Source organism: Drosophila virilis, chromosome 2, assembly GCF_030788295.1.
Source record: "Drosophila virilis strain 15010-1051.87 chromosome 2, Dvir_AGI_RSII-ME, whole genome shotgun sequence".
NCBI lineage: Eukaryota > Metazoa > Arthropoda > Insecta > Diptera > Drosophilidae > Drosophila > Drosophila virilis.
The window spans coordinates 19,082,673-19,109,212 of NC_091544.1; the positions used below are offsets into that span (position 1 = coordinate 19,082,673).

Here is a 26,540-nt window from a genome sequence, read left to right on the forward strand (position 1 = left end):
TTAATTAATTTTCGTTAGCTGTCCGATAACAGTTTGTTTTTTAACTTTAATTGTATACGAAATGTTACAGTAGCTAAAGCTGGCTGATATGTAACGCACAGCGTGTGGCTGACAGCTCTGAAACTGCATTGCAAAAGTGGCTTTCAGGTGGTATTTCTTTCTGTGTAAGTCCTTGTGCTTGCAATTTAATTTTATAAATCATAAGACATCATAAAAATATCCCTAACACATTTGCTCTAAAAATGTTGTGTTTTGTTTATTTACAAAAATTTATTTACTTTCCTCCTGACTTATAACCTGCCAAATATTGTGCTGGCAAATCCTTCAGGCTGACGTTTATTACCAAAATTTTTCTTGTGTTGTTTGTCTCGTCTGTTTTGTTTGACATATTTTTAGCGAGTTTGTGCTCGAATGTATATTCTCGTACAAACCGTGCCCTGTCTATTTTCGGTGCCGTGCAGACGAGGATCGAACTTGAATTCGCTGTAAATAGTTTTTTTTTTTAGCATTTGGTAATGGTATCTATTCCCACTATCTAAATTCCTTTTATTTATCAGTCATTCCTTGTTGTGATTACAACAGCCAAGCTCAATTACTGTCAGACACACCCATTGCAAATGCCAACTCGTAAAATCTAATTAGCACCCACGAAAGGCAAGCAACTCAACAGTTTTGTGGCTCTCTTGACAAACTGCAAAATACTCGAAGAACGTGCCCCTCATTTACATAAATTTCCATTGACGTCAACATGTAGCGTAAAAAAAGACGGCATGCATGTGTATACATATATAAGAATCTAGAGCATAGTATATACTATATAAGACAAAGATGCGCCAAAAAAATATACATATGATTTTCCTACGACCGACAACCACAATATCATGGGGAGAATGTTTCTACTTGAAGCTTAAAAACGAATGTGCTGAGAAGTAGTCGCCAAATATAGCCTTGTACCTATTAGTAAAACGGGAAAATAAACTCCATCTTCTTCAATTTGCAACTCATATAATAATAGGGCTTGAATATTGTTTAACAAATTTCTTAAGTATTTGAGATACCTTCTAACTAAGAGCTAAAAGTTCTAACAGTTCTGGCTCTAAAAACTCTTTAAACCTAACAGCTGTTACTAGCATTTATGCGCTATGTTAGCAGGTTTATGTTAATAACTTACATTTAATATGTAACTATGTGTTTTATTAAACAGCGTTTCGTTCGTAATTTTTTTGTTGGTTATAACTTTTATTACATTTAAAGGTAATCTTTCAATTGATGCTAATCTTTTTTATTTGTATGTCTGTAGGAGTATTAACATTGCCATTTTATATAAAGCAATAGCTTGGGAATGATACTTGTTTCTTATCATTTCTAGTCAATTTGCTTAACAGTCCAATATATGAGCTCTCAATCAGCCTTATCTGTTGCCCTTACGCCTTTGTAACTTAACAGCAATGGCATCCCTTCACTAACATAAGCACTCTATGTTAAACAAGTGCAAAAGTTTCACTTAACATTTCGCTTTATTTTAAGTGTAATCAAAACACGTTACGGTGCCCATTAATTTGAATGCTTCTTTTATCTATTCGTAACTCGCAAATTGTTTGATGAATCGTTTTCTAATGTCAAAGTTCCTATGAGTTTTGAACGAAAAAAAACATGGCGCGTGAATCGCAGTTGATGGAACGATAGTATACTATCTGGTTCTGGAACAACATGTTGAACAAAAGATCAATTTGATTGCTCAACGCTAAAGCGGAAGATAATAATAAAATAAAACTATAAGTCGCGCCCCTCGTCCGTTTTAACAAGCGCTTTTCCGCCAGTTTTTGCTTTTGTTAATGCCAAACACAACAATTACTAGTCAATTGTCAGTTCCATTAGCGATGCAAACAGAAAGCGAACCCATTAATTAAATTGGGAGTCAAACGTGGCGCCGTTGCGGGAGCTTAAGTCAACTTATTTTTCGAGTACCCAATTGCCAGAGTTTTGAGTATTTACCGCGCGGCAGCTCAACGGCAACCGACTCTTTATACCCTGAACTCATGGAATATTTGTTAAAAGAGGGTATAATGCTTTGGCGAATATGCGCGTATCAGGCAGATGGAGGCATCCCCAGGCCCCCAGTCTATCTAGCCATGCTCGGTCCTAGAGTCTTGAAGATTTGAGATACACCAGAATCAGAACGACTCGGACTACAAACACCGAAGTTAATCAAGGATGAGTTAATGCCTCGTACATAGTGTCCGACAAAAGGGAAGCAGAAGCGCAACTGTATGGTTTTCTATATAAATCTCCCTGTTTTTAGTCAGGTACTCCCGGCTAGAGCACTTCTACTTGTTTTTAATGCAAATGTTGCCGGTTCGACCGCTTATGCAAACAAAACTGGGACTCTCTATTATACACTTTATATATACACCTGTTATATAAGAATGGAAGCGAGTGAGTGATTCGAGTAGTCAACGTGGTCGCCGTCGTCATTTTGTATAATCATTGAAAAGAGGGGCCCCAAAGGTCTCGATTGTGTGCCTTGCGTTTTCGGGAAGCACTTTGTGTAATTCGCTAATGAATCATACGATGAGCTATCAGTGGGGCGATTTGATGCGTGTCTCTTCTAGGTTCATAAAACCTCCAGGGATTCTTGTCTATAAGTGATTTAAAAACAAATAAGGTTTCTATTAGTGAGTACAATCAATTAAGCTTATCAATCTTTGTTAAACAAAGTAAATAGTCAAATCTATATATAAGTTTCATTTTGCGCTGGAATTTACATTGATGGGGAAGGAGATGTTCAAATAATACGCCTCGTAAGTAGGTCGTCGAGGTTAGCCTTCGGGAGCGGCTCTCTCTGATGGGGCTAACCAGAACCCTGGCTAAAGAAATTTAGTTGGTCTCCGACTCTTGCGTGCGAAACATAGTAGATGGAAGAATTATCAGCCATACAATTAATACATTATTTAAACTCAGATTCAACATTTCGTAAACCAGTCGGTATTACAGTTTGTATGAAAGGTATGTGCACTACAACTCGTGTAACACATTATTTAAACAGTTAACAGTACAAGTGCTTGTATACCAGTTGTTTGTATAACACATTGTGAACAACTTCTAATGAATACTTCATAGCCTAATGAATACAATAATAGTCAATTGATATAACAGCTTATAAGAAACTGTACAGGGTATTCATGGCAGCTGTCAGTTTAATATGATTATTAAAACATTTAAATATAGGGATACAAATAATTTATTATCTTTTAAGAAGCTAGGAAGGAATTCATGACAGCCTGCTCGTAAAGAACTTAATCGGTTTTTTGTATAACAGTTACCAGTGTGACACTATTAGTATAACAAATCAAAGAGTAATTGAGTATGTTTTTTACTACACTTGCATTTTATAAACAGTAATTATAACAGGTTTTCTGAGATATATAACAGTTGCACAACAGCAAATATGAGCAATATATAAAAGCCTTCCCGTAGTAATTGCTTGTGTATAACAGTTTAATGCGCTGTCCATGAACCATCAAGGGATCATCAATCATGTCGTAAATTGGCAACAATTCAACAATTGCAATTTCAAAAAATTACATAAAACGCATTCAATGACATTTCGATGCATTTTAACGAATCTTTTGCCGAAGGTGCCACCCGCTACCGCCCCCTGCATTCCTACGACTAATTAACGTAAAACAACAAGAACAGAAAATTCCGACTAAATGTGTTTTTTTTTTTTTTTGCTGTTTAATTTTTGCTAAGATACGCTTCCGGTTGCATTTGTCTAGTTGCATGCGGAAGCCGCAAGCAGACAGGAAGATAGAGAGAGCGAGACAGACAGAGACAGTGTGGGAGAGAGAGAGGGAGAGTGGGAGATATGCTACACACGCCCACTATTCTAGACAGACATTAAAAATGACAAACTTGCATAGAAATCACTTGGACTCTACGATGATAATGACAGCTTTATGGGTTTGTGCATTGGCCAGTCGCAAGTCTCTCAGCTCGAACGAAGGTCAGGCCAGAGAGTTTGTTGCAGTACGCTATAAAATTCAATGAGCGGAAAGTTCAAAGTTCGGGCTCAAGGCTAAGTTGCATGTCGGCCAACTGTAAACAGTATACATAACTGTGTGTATCTGTGTGTGTGCGTGTGTGCAATAGGTCAATGCAGAGGTCAACGACACGTTTCTGCCCTCCAGTTCTGAAGGTACAAAGCTGTTGATAACAATATTCGTATATTGAATTACCCTCAACACCAAATATCATATTTATAAATACTCGGCTTATGAAAAATAAAAAGAAAACAAAAATGTATCAAAATAAAATAAATCGCATTGCTCAAATTCAGCGCTGAGTCATCGAACTACAAGCCAATCTCTATATTTGTTTTCGATTCCCAAATAAAAGTCAGCAAAAAAAAATATATGTAATTGGAGCTCTCAGCTCTAGCCCTAACAAAAGTAAAAAACTTGAGAAATTCGCATAAGTTGACAATTTTCTGGAACTTTTGGCCAAATGTTGGCCGCATGTTCAATGCATGACGCAGGGCGACAAACTTGACCAAATATGATGATATATGCAAATAATACATATATTCCTTATATATACATATCCGATTCCCAATTACGTTCAAGGTAAATGCTGGCCACTTAAACTAGAAATGTGACCGCAAAGCGGTTTCATATTTAACCAAAAAACCAAAAAAGGTAAATAAATAAACAATATGTTTGCCTGCCGTTGAATTTTTTAAATATATATTCACAGAGTTAAAACGGGTATATTGGCTCCCCAATATGAAATCGCAAACATCTATATTGTCCACAGTTTTGGCTGAGACTAAGCACCCAATATTCTCTGCAATATCACACGAATCCCATTCATCATCCCCGTCTCAACTGTTAACAGAGTATTGCACAGTCAGTTTCAACCGACTGCACTTACTTATTTTTAACGTGCGTCCAATCCGAGCGGTCAATCAAAAACGTAAACACATTCTTTTTATTGGGGCTCTCAAGTTGTTGACAAGTTGCACCCAAAATAACAACAATGACTAAATTTACTGGCTGCTTATCTTAACGCCTGTCTAGTGGGGGTCTGTCCTGGTTAAACGGCGGCGCTTTGATAAGGCTTATCAGTGATTAGTTATGAATTTTCAATTTTCAAGCAGTGACAGCTGTAGATCCGATAAGTTTTAAATATTTTATAAACTTGACCTAAATGCGCAATTCGGATTCCACAAGAAGCACAGCTATGAGCGAATATACGCCAATCTATGCACATGTATGTATGTATGTGTGTATGTATGTGCATACGTGTATTCCCCTTTATGTACTTTCACTTTCATAGCAGCGCATGCGTTGAGCCTTTCGCTCTCCGTTTGACTTCATTTTTGATTTTTTGGCATAGTTCTTCCCAGTTCTTAAAGATTTGTTTGCTTTTTATTGGGACTTTTATTAATATCGCTCTCAAATGAAAGTGGACAGTGAAAAACTTCTGCGCATTTAGCACTAAACATTTACATTTCACCCTGTTAATGTATTTTCAAGTGGAAAATGGCTGTTCAATTGCACTAAGCTTGCCCGTGCACGTTGCACAAGGTCATTATTAATGAGAAGTGTTGTTCATTACGCTGATGGCCACGCCATGTTTGGTATGTAAACAACAACCACCCACAAATGCCGCTATGCTGTTAGCTTTAACAGAGCGCTGTTAGCTGGCAGCATCATTCAGTTGGAAACCAATGCCTTTTACTCTCCCACACACGCTGTTTTCTCTCTCGCTCTCTTGTCTATGCTCTCTGGCACTTGTTTACGTATTGCACGTGCACAGTTTTCCTTTTTATTCTTGCATACTCAGTCTGTGCTGGCATTTTTATACAAGCGGTCGTGTGTTTGTGTATGCTCTTTTTAGCCGCGTGTGTCTGTATGTGCGTCTCAATAATTCGCTTTAATTTACACAAATTTGATTACAGTTGTGGTTAAAGGCGGCGGGGGCCTGTTTGCTTGCAACTTAACCTCAATTGAACTTACGCTCGATTGCGCAAATATTTCAACAGCTTTTCTGTGCGGCTTAAAAATATAATCGATAATCGTAATTACACATCAGGGCTCTAAATTGTCTTTCATGTCGCCTATTTATCATAGTTGCCTGCCACTTGTTTCTTTTTCAACACTATTTTCGTTAGTTTATAGTAAAAATAGAACATGCTTGCGGCCGCCGCTGCAGATAGACTTGTCTCTCTCGCACGTTGTTATTGTTTTCTCTTACGTTGCGATAAAGTTTATTTAAATCCAAGCAAAGCGTGCTCCTAAAATACCAATCAGCTTTAAAGTGAGAGTAACTGTACACCATAAATGTATGTACATATGTGCCATTTGTATTTATTGAAGCTTTGTATTGCCTGAGAGGCTCAGTCGACAAGATTGTCATAAGTATTATTGAACCAGCTGAACTGACATAGGTGAAGAGTTTTAATAATAGTCACCTGCATTGTGAGTCCTTTTCTTTAGCCCCAATCTAATATTATCTTTGATTCTCTGAAAAACTAAAGTTTTACATTTAACGAATTTAACGAATATTCTTCTAAATTTGTAGTATATTTGTTAAGCGGACGTATTTGCGGGTTTCTTGTTAAGAGAGGTGTACGTTATTTGTATGCAAATACATACTTACATCCGACAGGCGATCAGGTGACCAAAATGTCACAAGCAACATCGTTTCGTTTGCTTAATGCACAGTTTGTCATTGTTTATGCGTGTATGTGGGAGTGTACCTAGAGAATTCACAACTGAGCGCGAGAACAACAACAACATGCAAAAAGAACCGCAAAAGCACAGCAGCAGCTGCTGCTGCTGCAACAGTAACAATGCAAAACAAAAGCTATACGCGCATTGACACTGCGGCCATGTGGGGGTAGTGGGTTGAACTTTTTCAAGTGCGCAGTCGCTGGTCGCTGACGTTGCCACTGTTAAGTGGCTTAACAGCAGGCAAATGTTTGCACAAACTGTTACAGCTACTGTTAGGCAAATGTAATTATGTTAATAGCTTGCCCAAATAGAACAATAAATAAAAACACACACGCAGACATTGCTCGCATTTATAAATATAATAACGCAGCAAACAAATAAAAAAATAATATATGTATATATGTATATAAAAACACGCGCGCAGAGGCGTTGGCGTTGACGCTGACGTTGTCTGCAGCTTTGACTTAATTTAGGTGCGTTCAACTTAACGACGTTTTTCCACGCGCGATAAAGAGGCAAAAAGCACAAAGCTCTTTAACAAGTGCAAGTGCAAGCAAGAAGAAGAACCACAACGACATTTGATGTGCTTTTCATTTACAGAGCGAGGATTATGTGACTATTACAAACAGAAGAGAGAGAGAGAGAGAGAAACAGAGAGAAGAGTGCAATAAATAAAAAAAAAAATTGACAAACACATAACAGACTGCACTATTAAAGTGTAACAACGGCGACGATATGCACGGTATCTCACATCTCTACAGGCAGCACGCCGTAGAGAAACAAATAAGCGTTGGCAGCGCCGGCGTCGGCGGCAGCAGCACCGACAGCTGGTCCCAGCAGAACAGCGTCAAAAGTTCCTATGAGCCATCCTCTCTGCAGGGCCATACACTGTACAGCATGGAATCGTCCTCAAATAGTTCCAGCAGCAACTCAAACAACTCAAACAATTCGACCTTGGGTGGCGTCACCGGCAGCGCCTTTGGCCAATGGCAGACGGAGCGGCACTCACAGCCACAGGCCGTGCCGGACGCCCACAAATCGTTGGCCAATCATCATTACAACAACTCGCCCTTCCAGAAGACCAGCGGCGGCGAACAGAGCGGACAGCGTAGCTCCTATGACAGCTGCTACACCAGTGGATCCGGCATCAGTGGCAGCCTGAAGCGCACACCCTCCTCGAAGCGCAGTTTCTTCGAAAGATCTCACAGTCCGGCAATTTATGGCGTAAGCAGCGATAAACCAGTTGTGCTTGACCCTGTTTAGACTGCAGCATTTGAAATTGCGTTATATTTAGATCAGCTTTTAAACGTTTGTTATCGAATCACGCAAAAACTGTCAAGTCCATCTCTAGGAGCGTCACGTTTTACCGATTAGTGATGACAATTTTGTTAGAGATGCATTGCATCAAGTTCATCTTCGATAAAAGCTGTCATTTATCGATCATTGATTACAGCCGTTAACTAGCGTTGAAATTAGAATGAACATTGCGACTAAAAGTTATACATTTGTTAGAATTGGAATTCGTTTGATATTAATAATGATGTAACTCGTGGGAGCTGTCATTAGTAATATTGTTCTCTCCCAAACTGACTAATTAAGAAGGGGCAAGTTCATCTTGTATACAATGTATCGATTAGTTGACCTAATTAAGAAGAAGATTGGTTAGAAAAAAACACTTTTACTAGGGATGGATGATGAGAAATTAGAAACAAGTGCTGTAGTCACTCATTCAGGGTGCCATCGCAGTCCAACAGAACGAACCCAATGAATCCCACATAAACGCACATACAGTATGTCAATAAAGTGTTTTGACTAACGAAAAAAAACTAATTTTTTGGGTTTAGTTGAAAATAAATGTACCTAAAAGTGAGAATTTTTTTTCAATTCTAATTTATTTCGATTCTATATTTTTCCTAGAACTTAATGGCAAAAAGAATTGTTAAATAACATTACCCAAACATTTTATAAAATTAAAAAACTAAAAACATTCAAATTTTATGCTGTCAATAAAGTGTTTTTACACGAAACTTTATTACTAAATAACAATGTTAAAAAAACAGGAATATTTTTTTTTAATACTTTGTGTGGCTGCCATTAGCGTCACATACAGCCTGCAATCGCCGTTTCATTGAAACAATAAGGTTTTGTATGTATGTTTCTGGAATCTTCTGCCATTCTTCCAGTACAGCAGCTTTTAAATCAGTTTTTGATTTTGGACTCCGCTTTGCGACTTTTTTTTTCAAATATGACCACACATTTTCTATTGGATTCATATCTGGACTTTGTGGTGGAGTGTCTAACACCTTTCCACAGTTGTACAACAGCCAAACTCTTACCATATGAGCTTTATGCTTCGGGTCATTGTCCTGGTAAAATTTAAAAATTGGCTTATTGTCCTCATAGAATCCAAATTTCTGTGCACTACTGACGAGATGTGTCTGTAAAATGCTCAGATATTGTCTAGCATCCATGGTATTCTCAATGAAGGTCAAATCTCCTACACCCTTGCTCGAAATACACCCCCACACCATCACTGATAGTTTTCCGAATTTAACGGTTGGAATAATATTGCGGTTTTCCAACGCTGTTAGTGGCTTTCTCCAGACTCTGGATGGCCCATCGTTGTAGAATAGCATCATCTTGCTTTCGTCACAGAATATGACGTTACTCCAAAAATCGTTCGAACTATTTACATGGACTTGAGCGAACGATAGCCGCTTCAAAATATTCGCCGCCGATAGTAGAGGTTTTTTCCTGGCAACTCGTGATGTGTAGTCATTGGAATTCAGTAATTTTCGGACAGTTTCATGTGACACATCAACACCACTTTCTTCCTTGAACTCCTGAGCAATATCCCTAAGCGAAATTTGTGGATTTTTCTCAATTTTTCTCAGAATTTTTCGCTTATCTCTGTCAGAAATTTTGCAGGGTCGACCACATACTGGCTTTGCCTCTAGCCTATCTTCCTTATTGGCTCTGTTTAATATGTTGTATATCGTTGCTTTTGATAAATTAAACATATCAGCCAGTTCCGAGACTTGACGTCCCATCTGATGGTTATAATACACCAGCTGAGCGACTTCAAAAGTTGTTCTTTTTCCTGGCATTTTATTTTTCATAAAATTAAAGCAAAACGTTATAAATTGCAATAGAAAATGACAAGAAAAGTCGAAGACACAAGAGAAGCCAAAACGCATGGGCCCAAATCTAACGGGATCACCCAAAAGAGAACGGCAAAACAATTTACCGTAGCTGTAAAAACACTTTATTGACAGCATAAAATGTGAATGTTTTTAGTTTTTTAATTTTATAAAATGTTTGGGTAATGTTATTTAACAATTCTTTTTGCCATTAAGTTCTAGGAGAAATATAGAATCGAAATAAATTATAATTGAAAAAAAATTCTCACTTTTAGGTACATTTATTTTCAACTAAACCCAAAAAATTAGTTTTTTTTTGTTAGTAAAAACACTTTATTGACATACTGTATTCCTTGCAGAGCATGCGGCGAGGCGCACCCGAATTCGGTTCGCCGCCAGCGGCACAACCGTCGGGCGGTTACTTTCCACACGATCTCGACGACATCTATGAGACCCAGGCGGATCATCAGTATTTCACACACACGGGCGCCAGCGGACAGCAGCGCAGCTCCGAGCGACCCACCGCCATATCGATCTTCCACAGGGTGAGCGCCGCAGCCAACACTCTGGACGATTACAGTGCCGGGGGATCGCGTCAGTCCGTGTACAGCATAGACAGCGGCGGCTTGCCAGTGCCCGCGGGACGACATCGGTTCGACAATTCATCGTTTGCCAAGAGTCTCAGCATTGATGAACGGGAGTCGGGTCAGTCGCCGCACAAGGATGGGCAGCTCAAGCAAAAGCACCATCATCACCATCACCATCATCATCATCATCATTCTATACAGGAGATGTTGAAGAATTTTGGGAAAAAGATTCACATGTGGCCGCGCAAGCATCACGATGCTCAAAGTGTTTGCACCTCACCGCAGAACGATCCACAGGAGAATTTTCGCACACGCTCCAAGAGCTTAGATGTGAACACGCTCAGCCGACCCAATCGCATTTTGGAGGACTGTGGAGAGACCTATAAGATCTACGATCGAATCGTCAACGAAGGTAAAATGCGTTATTAAACACCTGGTACTTGCTGTTTGCCCACAGTTAGGCTTAGTTTAAGCTCTTCTCTATGTCTATACAATTACCTGATATAACTTACCTGTGCTTTTCTCTTTTATCAGGTGCTCACATGCGTCGCGCTTCGGCTGACTTGGAGAAACGACGCGCTTCAGTTGGTGCTGCCGGCCGTAGCTACCGCGGCGACGGTACCCTAGATCCTCATCATGCAGCCATACTGTTTAGAGACTCGAGAGGCGTAAGTAATCCCTTAGTTAGAGATTTACTTTAATTGTTTAAGTTTTGCTGTAGATTAGTACTTATTACTTCCCTTGAGAAAGAAAGCCAAAAAAAAGCCTAAAGCTTTCTTCTTTCACTCGCTCTCGCTCTCGCTCTCTGGCTATTAAAGCCTTTAAATGTTAAATTCAAATAACGTATCTGTCTAATTGTTCAACTTACCAAAAAGTTAACTATTCTATATATTTATATTATACTGCCATCTGGCTCCATCTTGTACTTATCATTTTCCTTAATATCATTATTCTTGGAAGAAATTCCCTTAAGAGTTTTCAAAAGTTTTGTGCTCCTCTCTGACATAAGTTTGACATTGACAAATGACTTAAGTTATTTGTTTATCCCATTCCCTTTTCATTCGCAATTCGTTAACGTAATTTGCCTTCTGGGTCAGCTGCGACTTTAGTTCTCGTGAGCTTGTTGCCTACCGCAAGCTTTTCGTTACAAGCAGCTTACCTTGCGTCTCTTTTTCAATGCAGCCCTCGAGTATGCAGCACTTTTTATGCCTTTGTCTGCTAAAATTGCCGCTTAACAGCTGTTAATGTACAGTGTCGACAGCTTCAAAATGTATTGTTTTCGTTTGCAACTACCGTTTGTTGTGGTTTTTCCTGTTAATAATAATAATGATAAGTCGCAAACAGTTAGTCATCAATTTATTAATTTAATCAATTTGAGTGTGCGTCGCTCCAATTTGAGCGCATTGTCATCAAACGTTACCATTATCGCCAAGTACTTTGTCTTATGTTTTTGTTGACGTAACCACAAGGTCAACGTTATTGGCTTAAATGTTCTTACAAGCGCCTTGTTTACAATTTTTTCACACTCCGCAACGTGGTCATTAAGGCGGAACTGGTTTTTTTTTTGCCACAATTATTGCGCTTTGTATTGCCAAGTGCGACATTTTACGCTCATAACAAGAATAGCTAAAGTCCTCTCTTTAATGCTCCTGACGTCAGCTGCGGTGAAAGCCAGTTATGTGTTGTTATGTGTGAGGTTGTGTGTGCCTCTGCTAATTATGATTAATTATCGCGCGCATTTCACATAATTCGTATGCCATTGCCTCATGCGTAGTTTAACTGAATTTGAATCTTAATTTAAAATTGAATTCTCTCTCTCATGACCAACAATCTTCGGCACAGTTTACTTAGTTTATCAGCCCCTCGAATAAATTTACAAAAGAAGCTTTTCACTTCTGTGCGGCCTTCTTCGACGCGTGCTCTCTCTGTAATGGCGCTGTTAGCAGTCGCCACCAGCTTATCCCATATGTGGGTGAGCACTTAGCACTTGGTACTCTCTATGCCTTTGCTCTCTCACGTGCTCTCTATTTGTTGTTTTTTTCTTCTTTTTTTTTGAAGAAGCTTCAAGAATGCGAGCAAATGAATGCCATGCTATTATACACTTGCATAGCCAGAGTATATGTTTATTACTATGCAACTGGTAATCTTTTCAGTGCTGAGTATTTAGGTACATTTAATTATAGATTAAACGACACGCAGTTGACTCTATAAACCTCTTTATTAGCCAACTAATAGCAAACGCTAACTATATAAATATTGATAAATATTCAACGGCATGAAAACCTTTTGTTTAGAGTGTTTGAACTTCGATACGCCATAGATTGGTCTCTCTTTGCCGTATATGTGTTTGCTTAAGCTTTAGCACTCACACACGCACACATATACATGCATACATATGTGACGATCATATGGCAGCAACGCTCAACAAACTGTTAACCAGTTTACGTTTACATTTGGGAGCGCGCAGACGTGCCCGGAACCGAGAATAGCAAACAGAAAAGGCAACGGTCGCTTGCGAATTTTCCAACATCTACGCATTGTTTCCATTACAAGCGAGAGCGTTTATCAGTGCATGCGTGAGCTTGTGCGTGTGTGTGTGTGTGTGTGTGTGTGAATACCAAATATATTTAAGTGCGCGTGTGTTTGTGTATTTGTACATGTATCGCCGTCGCTATTCCGCCTTTGAGTCGAGCACGCCTCGCATTGGCGTGCTGCCGTCTGCACCAACAACGGCAGCGACTGCGGCAGGTGTGTCACAGCAGACAGCTTCCAAATTACCACACAACAAAAACAACAGTAATAATGGGAAATTAAGCGTGCGCTTTGACCCAAATCTGCCCGATAATGACAGCAATAACAACAACAGCAGCAGCAGAGAGAGAAAAGGCGAGAACATTGGCGGCAGCTATGACAGCTTGCATGCGAAGGTTGCGCGCAAGGCGCGCTCTCTCAGCAATTCGCCGCTATACAGAAAGAAGCGCTACAGTCATCTGCCCACGCTGCTGTCAAATAACGGGCCCACGGCCAGTGCAAACTATCAGCTGCTAAATAGCGCAAATCTCACAGATATTATGGACGGTCAACGTCAATCGCAGCACGTAAGCAGACGCGATGACAACATCAGCTCCAGCAGCGGCAATAGCAACAACAACAACAATGCCAAAACAAAAGTCAAACAAAAAGATGGCAAAAAGCTTTCAGCGACTCTGTCGGCTGCAATGCCGGCAGTTCTGCTCCGTCGCAAGGCAACAATAAACCACAACAATAACCAACAACTACAACAACAGCAACAACCGCTGCAGCCGCTGTCGCAGCAACAGCAGCGCAACAACAATAGCAACAGCATTGCAAATGGCTTAGTGCCGGGCAAGCGTCTATCCGCAGGTCATTCACCGGCAGCTGCACACAGTGAACTGTCTGCAACTGGACTGCAGCAATCGCTTGTCTATCAGCGACGCAGCAGCAGCCAAAGCACCCACAATTCGCCCCGCCATTCGTCACCCGCTCCGGTGCATCAGTGCCTGTTGCTGCGGCGACGCAGCGACTACAGCATTGAGCAGATCGAGCAATGGAAGCGACAGCAGCAACAACAATTGCAGTCAGGGCGAAAAATTAGCGTAAGTTGAGAGAGTGAGAGCAAGAGCGAGGGACTGGGATATGATTGACAGCTAAGCTTTCGAGCATTTTGCTTTTGCTGCTTTGTTATTGCATTTTTAGGCATTTTTATCTTGCATTCACCTTATTTTGCCTAACAGCCTTTGCTGGCGCTCAGTGTCGATTTAATTGCCTTGACGCGTCTGTCGCATTTGGTAATTTTTAGCAGCTGAGAGCTTGTTGAGAAACGAGAGCGCAATAAGCTCTCTCTCTCTCTTTCTCTCCCTCTCACTCACTCACTCACTCACTGTATAATTGTTTACAGAGATTGCAAACTGTTCAAATGCCTGTGTGCCTATGGCACTTACGAACGCAGCTTGTTCCACAATTGCACATTTCAATGCTAATTTTAAATGAAACTATTATTTTATATACTATATGCGAAAGTTTATGCACACAGAACGCACAACAATTCTGGAGAGTGGAAAAGAGAGAGAGGGAGAGAGAGAGAATGAGGGAGGAGGTAGTTCATAAATATTTAATTGAAGTTTGCATTCTTTTATCTGCGTTTGCGTCGCCCATTTTGTGCTTAAGCGATTACGTCTTTGAGAACTGCTCGCTATCATTTATATCTACGCACATATGTACACATATACTACATAGCTCTACATATGTACATAGGTGTGCACGCACATAGGCTTTACAGTTATCAGACAATTTGAAAACGTGCCAATCATTGCTTGACCCAAATATAAATGGGAATGATACTGGAGGCTGCCCCCCAACCAGTGTAATCAAATAATATTTGTTAACTCACTTAGTACACATGTTCTATTTGTGTAATTTATCTGACAGCTTTTATCTTTTTTGGTGTATATACTGTTTAAAGTACTTTGCTTATGTAAAGCACGTTGATTCAAATTGTAAATACGTTTGTAATTATATATAATATAATGATAATACGTTAATTTAATGTGATACTTGATGTAAACGTTACGCTAACATACGTAGGTTTTTGCCTACCGTAACATAAGAAAAATACTCCTTTTTTGTGTATTGTGATTCCCAACTAAGTTTATTCATCTGTAACATATTGTTACGTATTGTAAGCTAGTTTTATATTTTCATGAACTAGCGTAATACAAATTGAAGCTCTTTTAACATAAGTATGTTATTGCTTACATAATGTTAGCTTCTATGTTTGTCGTATTACGTATAGGATGCAAATCTTCTACTCCTTGAGAAATCAACATCATTCTGTTAATGTCTTATTACGTAACGTAATTTATATTTTTCTCTTTCTTTGCAGTTACCCCGGGCCGACCCCTTCTTGGACAAAGTCAATCTATCAGATTTCGGTAAGTAAACGAAATAGCACCTCTCTGAGCGGGTAAGGGGAAATCTGTTAAACAAATTCAAATATCGTTCAAATAAATTAGCAGCCACTCTTGGCAGCTGATCAAGAGGCCGAGACAGCAATTTTTTGTGGCCATCGGCACACGACGCTTAGCCAACCACTAAGAACAGACATGTATTATGTACATATATATTTTTTGATTTAATCAAAATAATATATATCACAGGGATTAAGTGTACAGAATTTACGTAGGCGTCCAGGAGACACAAACATTATATACATGCGCGCATATATTATATGTATGTATATGTTTAGGTACATGTATAGGGTCTATTAGTGATGCGCATCTATTTGACGAACACACCTCTCTGTTTTTGCGCTAATTATAAGCTCCTAAGTACGCCCAAAAATGATCTATCTGCAATTCCCTTCTCTCGCTTTCTCTCGGTCTCTCTGTCTGACTTCTCTGGTTGGATTTGCCCATTGAAATATGTGCAATTTGTTGCCAATTTGAGGCATTTCATGAACATCATTAGCGTCATATTCAATATGATAGTTTGTACGGATCTGCCGCTATAGATTATAAAATTATTCCGCAATTTTCAGTTTATTTCAGCACCAGGCGAGCTGCGAGTAATTTAGAAATTGATTTTAAATATACGTTGGTGTACACGCCTTCTTCTCTCATTCTGTAGATTTGTATACTCTATCGAAGACTGTTTGCACTTTGCCATGGAAAGGGCAGAGATATTTCATAAAGTGTATTTATACTTGATAAGAACAACTAGTTTCTCAAGAGAAGAACTTTCAGATAGTTATATGTTCTAGGTATTATGATGTATTTTATTATTATCATTATTATTGTTCCTATTCATTCCGAAAGTACTTTAGCACAATAATTCTTTTTTTTTTTGTTTTGCTGAGTGAGCCAAATCTCTGCTAGGGTATTTAATGTTCGGCTGCTCGCTCAGCTAAAAAAAAAAGTCTTTCTTGTTTTTGTGTTGTTTTGTTTTGCGCTATGCGCAAAAAAGTTTTCGCTTTTCCGACCAGTGGGAAAAGCGAAATATACAAAAACAGCAACAGACTGTAGAATCAGTTTATGATAAAATCCCGAGACGTTTGGACGGGCGACAAATAAACAAGCAAAGCGCCGCGCTTTAAAAGAAAAAAGAACACAATATATACTAACTGTTAATAGAATATATCAAATATATCGAAATGTTCGACATTAACTAACGATCGGGCAATCGAAAGTGCAGTTAAAGGTCGAAGGCCGACACCCGCCCACGCCCCCGCCCTCGCTAGCTCACCTTCTTAAAGACGTTAGTCATTGTTGAAGAATTTAAAAGAAAGAAATCGCTCAGACGAATACGAATATTCGTCTATATATTCATTGAGGCGCCGCGACGCCAGCCCACAGCAGCAGCAGCAGCAGCCACAATTGAAATTGTTTTGCAATTGTTTAACAAAAAAAAATGCAACAAAAACAACAATGAATAATGAAAAAGAACTCAAAGCATTTTAATTAACTTGTGCGCGACGCGCTAAAGCAAAAAGAAATATAAAAAAAAAAACGATATACAAAAAAAAAAAAAAAATAAGAAAAAATCAATCAGAACAGCAACAACAAACAACAAATGCTCAAGCGATAATACCCAAAGAGATATATAGCTAGATGGCATACAAACACCCCTTCCACCCCCCCCCCCCCCCTACACACACACACACGCGCACACACTCGCACACACAATGCGATGGGAACAGCCTTCACCTTTTTCTATCTGCCTTTTTTTATATTGTTCGTTTTTTTATCATAGTTTTTGCATTTAACGCTTTGCCCTGGCAACAAACAAACTTAAAACAAAATTCATTCAACATTTTCAAAGGCTCCATTTAAAAATCGAAACATATTTCGGGCATAGATATATTTAAGATTGTATTTCGTTAAACTCGAGCAACCTTCGCTTTTTATTTAGATTTCGCTTTCGCCTCTGCTCTCTTTTTGGCAGCTTTGTCAACGCGGACAGCGCATAATTTGTTAAAAAAACAAATATCTGTGCGAGATGAAAAGGCAAATATATGAATTTAAAAAATCAAATTCAAAATACGGGCAAGCAATAATCTGCATTTCTTAATCGCATGCAACTTTGCAGTTGACCAAAGAACTTTAACTTGTAAGAATTGAATCAAGTATAGAATGGAATTATATTTCGAAATTGATCAAAAATGATTAAATATAGATAATCGTTACAAAAGCAAAATATAGAATTATCGATGGCATTGCTTGAACGTGATTTTTCAATTGTTGCTTCTACCATATTCTCATGTACTGAAGCCCCTTGGGGCTTGACGTTGATCCATTTGGATGTCCAAATATCTAAATTATCCGAATTGCCAAATAGTTTTCCTCCTTCTCCATCGGCTCAAAGTCAAAGGCACTTGCCATAAATATATTAATTTTAATATCGCATACTTGTACATCTTCAGCTATTTTCTGGGATATGTTGAGCGCGCGTGTCAGAAACAGAGGGGTTAGTAGTGTTTGCGCGGGCTAATTAATTTCTTGGCACAAATATTTACCTAAATTTTGTTAAAGAGGCGCTCCGAATACCCAGACAATGCATAATATTTTGTTCAGATTCGGGTTCTGCAATTTATCAGCCGATGACAGTTGATGGCGGAGGGGCTTTTGAATATTCTACTATAGATGACATCAATTTATTTGATAAACACCCTATGAAACGCCTCAACGTTTATTCGTATACATAGAGCACGTACGTCGCCCCTTTTAAGGGGCCTCTCTACTAGCGGTAATTGCGTGAAATGGTCGTAGAAAATGTTTTGATTAAGAGCATTTTGTAGCTGCAAAAATTGTAGAAGCTATTCTTGCGCTCGTCAATTTGTTTTTGGCTGTTGCTCGTTCTTGCCACACACTTTTATTTCTACGCTAAATTAATGTTAATTAAAATGTCTAAATGTAATTTATTGAAATGCAGACCAAAAGCAAATTTATCGCTAGCTTTCGCGCACATAGATATAACAGCAAGCAGTTGTCGTCGTTGTTGCTAAACTGAATAACAAATAGAATAACAACTGAAAATAAATATTTAATATTTTATTTTCGGTGCATTTGTCATTTGTTTAACGTGCTTACGAGACGGTAACAGTGAGAAGCGCGTGGAACGGTGCGTCTCTGTAAAGCCTCTGTTAGGCTGCTGTTAAACGGCAAATTGAACATTCAATTAGCGCTGTGAAATCAATTCGATTGTGTGTGCTCCAGTTAATTGACAGCCTCCATTGAGCTGATGGTGCCTCGCTGTGGCTCATCTAAAGCCACCCGCTAGACCGCGCAGCACCGCTCCCCGCATGTTACAGCTGCATTTTTACTCGAATCATGCGGGCCGCTTGGTGCTCGGCGGCAGCGGTCGACCCACCGATGTGCTCTACTATCCACTGGAGAGCATCAAGGAGTTTGAGCAAATCTCCGACGGTTGGAAGCGTCTGCTTGCCCAACTGCTCAAAGAAGGTGCAGGGTTGTTATAGCTAAATTTGAGATATTTCATTGAGAGTTAAATCAAATCTCAAGCCATTTCTTACACTGTGCTCTCTTTTATCATTTTCAGAGGAGGACGACTCACAGATCTTTGTCAAGTTCTTTCGTTTCCACAAGAGTTACGATCTGATACCCACCTCCGCAAAACTGGTCGTCTTCGACACTCAGCTGCTGGTGAAGAAGGCATTCTATGCTCTGGTCTATAATGGTGTTCGTGCGGCCCCGCTCTGGGATTCAGAGAAGCAACAGTTTGTGGGCATGCTGACCATCACAGACTTTATCAAGATCTTGCAAATGTATTATAAGTCACCCAATGCGTCCATGGAACAGCTGGAGGAGCACAAACTGGACACGTGGCGCAGTCAGTATTATATTTAAATATATATATATGTATATATATATATATCTGTTCATTGAGTATATTGATTAACTTTGCTTGATTTATTGATTTTCAGGTGTGCTACATAACCAGGTGATGCCCTTGGTCAGCATCGGACCGGACGCTTCCCTTTACGATGCCATCAAAATTCTCATACACAGCCGCATTCATCGACTGCCTGTGATCAATCCAGAGAATGGCAATGTTTTGTACATATTGACACATAAACGCATACTGAGGTTCCTGTTTTTATATGTGAGTACAAGCCATTAACAAAAATATCGAAATCATATTGCATACTCATTATTGCATTATTCCACTCGCTTGCAGATTAATGCATTACCAAAGCCCGCATATATGGAGAAAAGCTTGCGCGATCTGAAGATTGGCACCTACGACAACATCGAGACCGCCGATGAGAACACCAGCATCATCACAGCGCTCAAGAAGTTCGTGGAGCGCCGCGTTTCGGCTCTGCCGCTGGTCGATTCCGAGGGACGACTCGTTGACATTTATGCCAAGTTTGATGTGATTGTGAGTGAAAACTGCATTTGATCCATAGAGTAGTCCAGCATATTGATTTACCTGTGTCTTAATCCTTTAACAGAATCTCGCTGCCGAGAAGACCTACAACGATCTCGATGTCTCGCTGCGCAAGGCGAACGAGCATCGCAACGAGTGGTTCGAGGGCGTCCAAAAGTGCAACTTGGATGAGTCGCTGTACACGATCATGGAGCGAATTGTTCGCGCCGAGGTGCATCGCCTGGTCGTTGTCGATGATCAGCGCAAGGTGATTGGCATCATTTCGCTCTCAGACATATTGCTTTATCTGGTGCTGCGGCCGAGCGGCGAGGGTGTTGGCGGCTCAGAGAGTTCACTGCGTGCCTCCGATCCCGTGCTGTTGCGCAAAGCAGTCGAGGTAGAGTCAGCAGAGACAGCGCCGCCGCGCAGTCCATCGGCTGCCAGCTCCGGCAATCGCAGCCTGATCGAGGACATACCCGAGGAGGAGGCAACCGCAGCGAGTGCGCCTACGCCGGCGCCGAAGAGCGATGCTGATAGTGATAATAATAAATCCGCCAGTGAAGACAAAGCCAACAATAATAATCAGCATGAGCTGGCGGCGGCGTCAACGGCGACGACCAATGGTGATAGCAATAACAGTCCAGCCGAAGTGTCCTTTGCCGATGAGGCGCATGAGCAAGCCGACAATGATGTTGGCGGCAATGATGATGATGACGACGATGATGATGTTGAAGAGGATGATTTGCATCAGGATCGTGAAGTGGAGCGCAAAAAGGCAGCCGCTGTCGCAATTTCTGCGGCAGCGCGAACAGACAAAGAGAATGAGGATGAGGAGAATGGGCTAAGCAGCGCCGTTTCCGCGGCCTCGGCGCTCGGCCAGACGCTGGCCACGCCTACGGCGCGCGAAATGGCGCTGGTTAGTGAATAAACTGTTAATTTAAACAACAAACAAACAAACCCAAAAAACAAACACAAAGTGAGCAAGCAAAAAGGAAATAAACAATAAAAACATATATTCAGAGAAGAAAAACAATTATATTTGAATATTATTAGTTGTTAGGCGCAAAAGTTATGATATATGAGAGAAAATATGATTACAATTATAAACTATTATTATGATTATGTATTTTACAACAAGCAACTAAAAACACAACAACAACCCAACCAACCACACACATACACACCTGTTAACAAAAATGTTTATATATATATTATATTTAAAAACACACAAAAAAAAAAACAAAATCAACAAATTACATTAGCATGTCTTAAAATTTTAAATTATGTAATTGATTATTATTATAATAGTTTAGTACAAGTCATAAAAGAACAGTTGTTTCTATTTAATATGTTTGGACTAAAAGGATACTAAGAGGTGTTTTCCTTTCAAATCCGTAAAGGAACAAATAAGCGTTAAGTTTTGAACGGGTTTTCATTTTAGAGAGCTACTCTTAACTTCGCAATTAACTTAAACATTTGGAAAAATATGGTAATAAGGCATTACAGACAAAACTCTTTGATTCGTATTCAAACATTATGTCAAGGTTCCATTAACAAGCACATTATCGGCATCGCGAATTAACAAATAAAAAATCTTATTAATTTGCCAACCTACAATATATATTGAATTTCCTCATTCACCTCTATTCAGTTATAATTAATTATATTTGTGTTTCTGCTTTGTTTGACACCGTGCTCAGCATTATCCTATATATACAAGCAACATTACAGATTAATAAAGCTAGTAAACACGGGGATAGTCATACGACTTTTGAAATTGATACGTGTGGCGGCTACTTGGCGGTATTCTTATACAAATATCGATAGTCTGCGATAGCAAATAAGGAGCCCATCACTGACTAACGAAAATTGAGGCGCAATAGTCACAAGCAGCCAAAGAAGTAAAAAAAAAAAAACAAATTAAAAATGTGTGCACAATTTTCGTTAATGCGTTTTGCTACTTATTATTGCTTAATAAATTCATTTCAAATAGAAAACGAATTTCACAACAGTATCGATAACTATTACCTTATGCACATACAACTATTGCAACAATATTGCCATATCAAGCGCTTAAATATTATCGGTATCGATATAAAATCAACAAACCAACTCGCACGTGCATATTCAAAGAGCATTTAACTGGCTGTCTTTATGCCGAAATGCAATTGTGTTTGTCAACAACATGAATTATTTTGAAATACGGGAGCTGCCCGGCAAGGGTCGTGCCATGATAGCAACAAAAAATTTCGCAGTCGATGAGATCATTTTCGAGGAGGAGCCGTTCGTGTCACATCAGTTCTCCTGGAATATCGCCTACGGCTACGCAGCCTGTGATCATTGTATGCGACCGGTATGTACGAATTTCAACTGACAGACGCTTCACTCATTCCAGATTACTTTCAGCTAGAGACACTGCTCGAGAACGTGCGCCGTTTGGCCAATAACCAGGCAGTCATGGTGCCCCTAGTGGAACACGATCCCACCGCTGCCTGGTTTTCACAATTTACGCAGTGTGCACGCTGCAAGGTGCGCTACTGCTCGGAAGACTGTTTGGTAGAGGCACAAAAGCGCTATCATCGTGTGGCCTGTATGGGCGCCTTTCGGGCGGACGACACACACCCCATCAACGTGCTGAATGAGACATGGAAAAAGATGCACTATCCACCAGAGACGGGCACGATAATGCTAATTGTGCGTCTGATGGCCATGTATAAGCAGAGCAGTAATAAGACAGAGTTCCTAGAGCAACTGCAATCGTTTCAAGCTCTGATTGTCAATCGCGAAGAGAAGATCTACCACAAGATGCTGGGCGAGAATTTTGAGCAGCAGATGGAGCAACTGTATGCGGCATTTTGCAATGCATTCAAGGACGAAGAATTCGCTATGGCAAGTGCCGCCTAAAGCTTGCGTTTCATTCAGCTTAAAGATGTTCACTCTAATTCACAGTTCACCACACCGGATGCGTTCAAGACTCTAATGGGCATATTGGGCACGAATAGTCAGGGCATTGCCACCAGCGTTCTAGCCCAGTGGGTAAACAAAGTATCAGACTTGCCGCTTTCCGATGCGGACAAGGAAAGTCTTGATAAGGTCATCGACCAACTGTACGCCAAAGTGGGCGATTGTAAGTTGCATTTCTTATTATTTTATTACCAGCTTATTAAGTCCCCATATTAAAACAGTTGCAGGTGAATTCCTCAACAACGAGGGCTCCGGTTTGTACATACTGCAGAGCAAGATAAATCACAGCTGTGTTCCGAATGCACAGTCCACGTTTCCCTACTCCAACGACATAGTCGTACTAAAGGCTTTGGCGCCCATACAGAAAGGCGATGAGATATGCATATCGTATTTGGATGACTGCCAGCTGGAGCGCAGTCGCCATTCCAGGCATAAAACGTTGCGTGAAAATTATATATTCGTTTGTCAGTGTCCCAAGTGCAGAGCACAAGCTTCAGATCCAGATATTACCAGTGATGAGGAGGAGGACGACGACGAAGACATGGACGACTGCGAAGAAGATAATATGGAATAAGTTGACTCCTTACTTAAGCTGTACATGTTATACCCTCTAATTGGGTAGTTTTTAATTACGAGCAAACTTTACGCCAAAAATAATTCTACTATTATTTGAAGGTAGATTCAAAATCAGGGGTACACTGCAAAATGATAGAAACAGAGCACCAGGCTCCCAGGTTAATCAACGGAGAAAATATCAAGAAAGAAATCTTTTTCAGCATTATTAATTATGTCTTGATATATTGAATATTGTGGGCATCCCTTTAAATAATCGCCTGGAAATTTGATCGAAATATGACGTTTCGCGTATTCTCAAAAAAAGTGAATCATGATTTGGGCACATTACTCTGGTTAGACAACACTCATTCTTTCTGATTGGAATTGTACGAACCTACAGATTTGTTGAATTTGCAAATATAGCGCTTAAGTTAATACATTTAACAGTCAGATACTTTTTTTTTGTCGGAATAACCCCTTGTTTTGAAGATATATACAAGTAATTGCAAAAAATATGCATCGAGCTGCCAATAAATCAGACGGACTTAGGAGTTTTCGACGATATGGTAACGCTGCTCCAGGCAACATATTTGCGTCATAAGAATATTGCGAAATTGCAGTTTTCCAATTGGGCTGCAACGTGTAATATTTGATTCAATTAGTTATATCATAATAGAGTCCATGTTCGAGTAATATTTCTTTAAAAATATGCGCAACGAATTAATCTGCCTAGCCCTGGTGCTATGCACGCTACACAGCGCCTGCGGATTATACTTTCACATATCGGAAACGGAGCGCAAATGCTTCATTGAAGAGGTGCCCGATGAGACAACTGTGATTGGTAAGCAGCGTCGTTGCCTGCTGACTAAAGGGTCTGACACCTGTTTTCTCTTGCAGTTAATTACAAGGTGGAGCTGTATGATCCGCATTCAAATGGCTTTATGCCATCATCGCCCGGCATTGGCATGCATGTAGAGGTGCGCGACAGTGATGATAAGGTGATTCTGTCGCGCGTTTACAGCTCGCAGGCTCGCTTGTGGATTACATCGCACACACCCGGCGAGCATGTTATCTGCATGTCTACCAACAACACCGCCGGGATCAATGGTGCCCAGTTTCGCGTGCATCTAGATATTCAGGTGGGCGAGCATGCCATCGACTATGCTAATTTGGCACTAAAAGAGAAGCTAGCCAATATGGAGTTGCGCATACTCCAGCTGCTCAACCAGGCTGAACAGGTAACAAAGGAGCAGAATTATGATCGATATCGGGAGGAGCATTTTCGTCACACATGTCAGAACACCAATTCGATAATCTTGTGGTGTTCGCTTGCACAGTCTTTGCTCCTGGCCTTCCTTGTCGGTAATGGTATGCGTGCGGCCCGGCTCTGGAAACCGGAGAAACAACAGTTTGTGGGCGCGCTGACCATCACAGACTTTTTCAAGGTCTTGCAAATGTATTATAAGTCACTCAATGCGGCCATGGACGAGCTGGATAATCAAAAACTGGACACAAAGTGCAGTCTGTATTATTTTATAAATATTCGGCGTCCAAATAAACTTAGTTTGCTTTTTAGGGGAGCTATACAACCAGGAAATGCCCATGATCACCATAGGACCGGAAGCTTCCCTATTCGAGGCAATCAAAGTTCTCAGGGACAGCAGCATTCAACGACTGCCTGTGATCAATCCAGAGAATGGCGATGTTTTGCACATTTTGACAGAAAAAAGCATACTGACACTCATGCTTTTGTATGTGAGTACAAATCATACACAAATGAGGTAGGTAGGGTTCGCGTTCATGAAAACTTTTCTTAAAATCAGAATCAAATCGAATATAGATTATAGAATATAGAATATAGATACAAGTAAACATTTAGCTTGCCCTTATTTAGATTTAAGAGGATAAAAACGATTACCTTCTGAGGAAATTAAGAGGCGTATTCAGAACTTGAAATATTCCCAATGTGTACTCCATTGCACATCTCGTGACTAAGAAGGAAATTAATAGCTAAGACATTTACTGATGGGGTTAGTAAAGACAATTATACTCGATAAGACACTAACTGGCAGATTTAATTGTGCACGTTATATTATATACTGATATTCTGTTTTCTTGCAGATTAACGCGATGCCACAGCCCGCATATATGGAGAAGAGTTTGCGCGATCTGAAGATCGGCACATATGACAACATCGAGATCGCCGACGAGAAAACACGTAGCAAGATCGAATCCGTGGGGCTACTCGACATTTTTGCTAAGTTTGATTTGATTGTAAGTGTAACCTGCAAATGACCAATTAGTCCCACAAACTGATTAACTTTAGCTTATATCCGTTACAGAATCCCGCTACTGCGAAGATCTATAGCGATCTTGATGTCTCGCTGCGCAAACCGAACGAGAATCGCAATGAGTGGTTCTATGACGACCAAAAGTGCAATCTGGACGAGTCGCTGTACACGATCATGGAGCGCATTGTGTGCGCCGAGGTGAATCGACTGGTCATTGTCGATGATCAGTGCAAGGTGATTGGCATCATTTCGATCTCAGATATATTGCTTTATCTGGCACTGCGGCCGAGTGGTGAGGGTGTTGGGGGCTTGGAGAATTCGCTGCGTATCACCGATCCGATGATGTTGCCCAATAAAACCGAGATTAACACATCTGTCAACACATAGTTACAGAGATAAACAACAACTAGTGCTGTAGTTGGGAGTGACCAACTTCTACCAAAACCAAAGAGAGCACGCGGTTGCTCCAGCTTTAGCCAAGCTAAAGCCCATAATACACTATTAACTATTTAGCGGATAAAGATTATTATTTTTAATTTAACAGACACACCGAACAGCATGCCATTAATGCGCATTTGTAATATATATAAAAGTGTTTGTGCATATGTATACAGAAATGCATACTCTATACATTTCTGTTTTTGATGGAAGTTTTATTTATTTACCGAAAAAAAGTTTTCTGTTTACCGACTGATCAAATCCATTTTTAAAGATCTTAGAGAGAATTCAGCTCAAAGGTTTAATGAACGGAAGTTTTTTATCTACAGCTTCAAGCTTTAATACCCGCTAGTATATAATTTGTATATATGCGATCACTTCTCATACGCTATACTAAAACAATGTCCAATTTGGTAAGTCTAG

General features: G+C 40.0%; 3 protein-coding genes and 2 long non-coding RNA genes across 17 annotated transcripts in view; 3 read left to right on the plus strand and 2 right to left on the minus strand.

The window, feature by feature from the left end:
- SNF4Agamma (SNF4/AMP-activated protein kinase gamma subunit) overlaps positions 1–21,187 on the plus strand; it is an 80,819-nt gene extending 59,632 nt beyond the window's left edge. For 6 of the 11 annotated variants that reach the window (XM_032437554.2, XM_032437559.2, XM_032437539.2 and 3 more), the window contains 6 exons: positions 10,999–11,132; positions 15,368–15,416; positions 19,039–19,329; positions 19,424–19,602; positions 19,678–19,881; positions 19,955–21,187. In XM_032437554.2, coding sequence (XP_032293445.1) covers positions 10,999–11,132; positions 15,368–15,416; positions 19,039–19,329; positions 19,424–19,602; positions 19,678–19,881; positions 19,955–20,797 — 1,700 coding nt within the window. In that variant the 3' untranslated portion in view covers positions 20,798–21,187. Of the gene's footprint in view, positions 1–7,337; positions 7,962–10,236; positions 10,877–10,998; positions 11,133–12,910; positions 14,082–15,367; positions 15,417–18,781; positions 18,942–19,038; positions 19,330–19,423; positions 19,603–19,677; positions 19,882–19,954 lie in introns of those variants that run through there. The other 5 variants (XM_032437565.2, XM_070207693.1, XM_032437583.2 and 2 more) reach the window with 5 other exon arrangements.
- On the minus strand, positions 17,457–19,097 carry LOC116651388 (uncharacterized). Of its 2 annotated transcripts, XR_004304373.2 has the most exons (3): positions 19,013–19,097; positions 18,570–18,958; positions 17,457–18,508 (listed from the first exon to the last, which is right to left on the minus strand). It is a non-coding gene; the product is annotated as an uncharacterized lncRNA (long non-coding RNA). The 2 variants fall into 2 exon arrangements; XR_011416272.1 differs by having other exon boundaries at positions 17,457–18,958.
- A 772-nt stretch (positions 21,188–21,959) lies between the features above and the next one.
- Smyd5 (SET and MYND domain containing, class 5) lies at positions 21,960–23,618 on the plus strand. The gene is made up of 4 exons (XM_002053361.4): positions 21,960–22,222; positions 22,276–22,758; positions 22,819–22,996; positions 23,055–23,618. The coding sequence occupies exons 1-4, from the start codon at positions 22,055–22,057 to the stop codon at positions 23,405–23,407; spliced, it is 1,182 nt and encodes a 393-aa protein (XP_002053397.1). The 5' UTR covers positions 21,960–22,054; the 3' UTR covers positions 23,408–23,618.
- Positions 23,002–23,938, minus strand: LOC116651394 (uncharacterized). The gene is made up of 2 exons (XR_004304382.2): positions 23,783–23,938; positions 23,002–23,382 (listed from the first exon to the last, which is right to left on the minus strand). It is a non-coding gene; the product is annotated as an uncharacterized lncRNA (long non-coding RNA).
- Positions 23,939–23,947: 9 nt separating this feature from the next.
- Positions 23,948–26,319, plus strand: LOC6630125 (transmembrane emp24 domain-containing protein eca-like). 2 transcript variants are annotated; one of them, XM_002053360.4, is made up of 5 exons: positions 23,948–24,229; positions 24,286–24,909; positions 24,965–25,143; positions 25,510–25,662; positions 25,731–26,319. In XM_002053360.4, the coding sequence occupies exons 1-5, from the start codon at positions 24,097–24,099 to the stop codon at positions 26,064–26,066; spliced, it is 1,425 nt and encodes a 474-aa protein (XP_002053396.1). In that variant the 5' UTR covers positions 23,948–24,096; the 3' UTR covers positions 26,067–26,319. The 2 variants fall into 2 exon arrangements, with proteins under 2 accessions (XP_002053396.1, XP_032293496.1); XM_032437605.2 differs by lacking the exons at positions 25,510–25,662; positions 25,731–26,319 and adding an exon at positions 25,283–25,303.
- Positions 26,320–26,540: the final 221 nt, after the last annotated feature.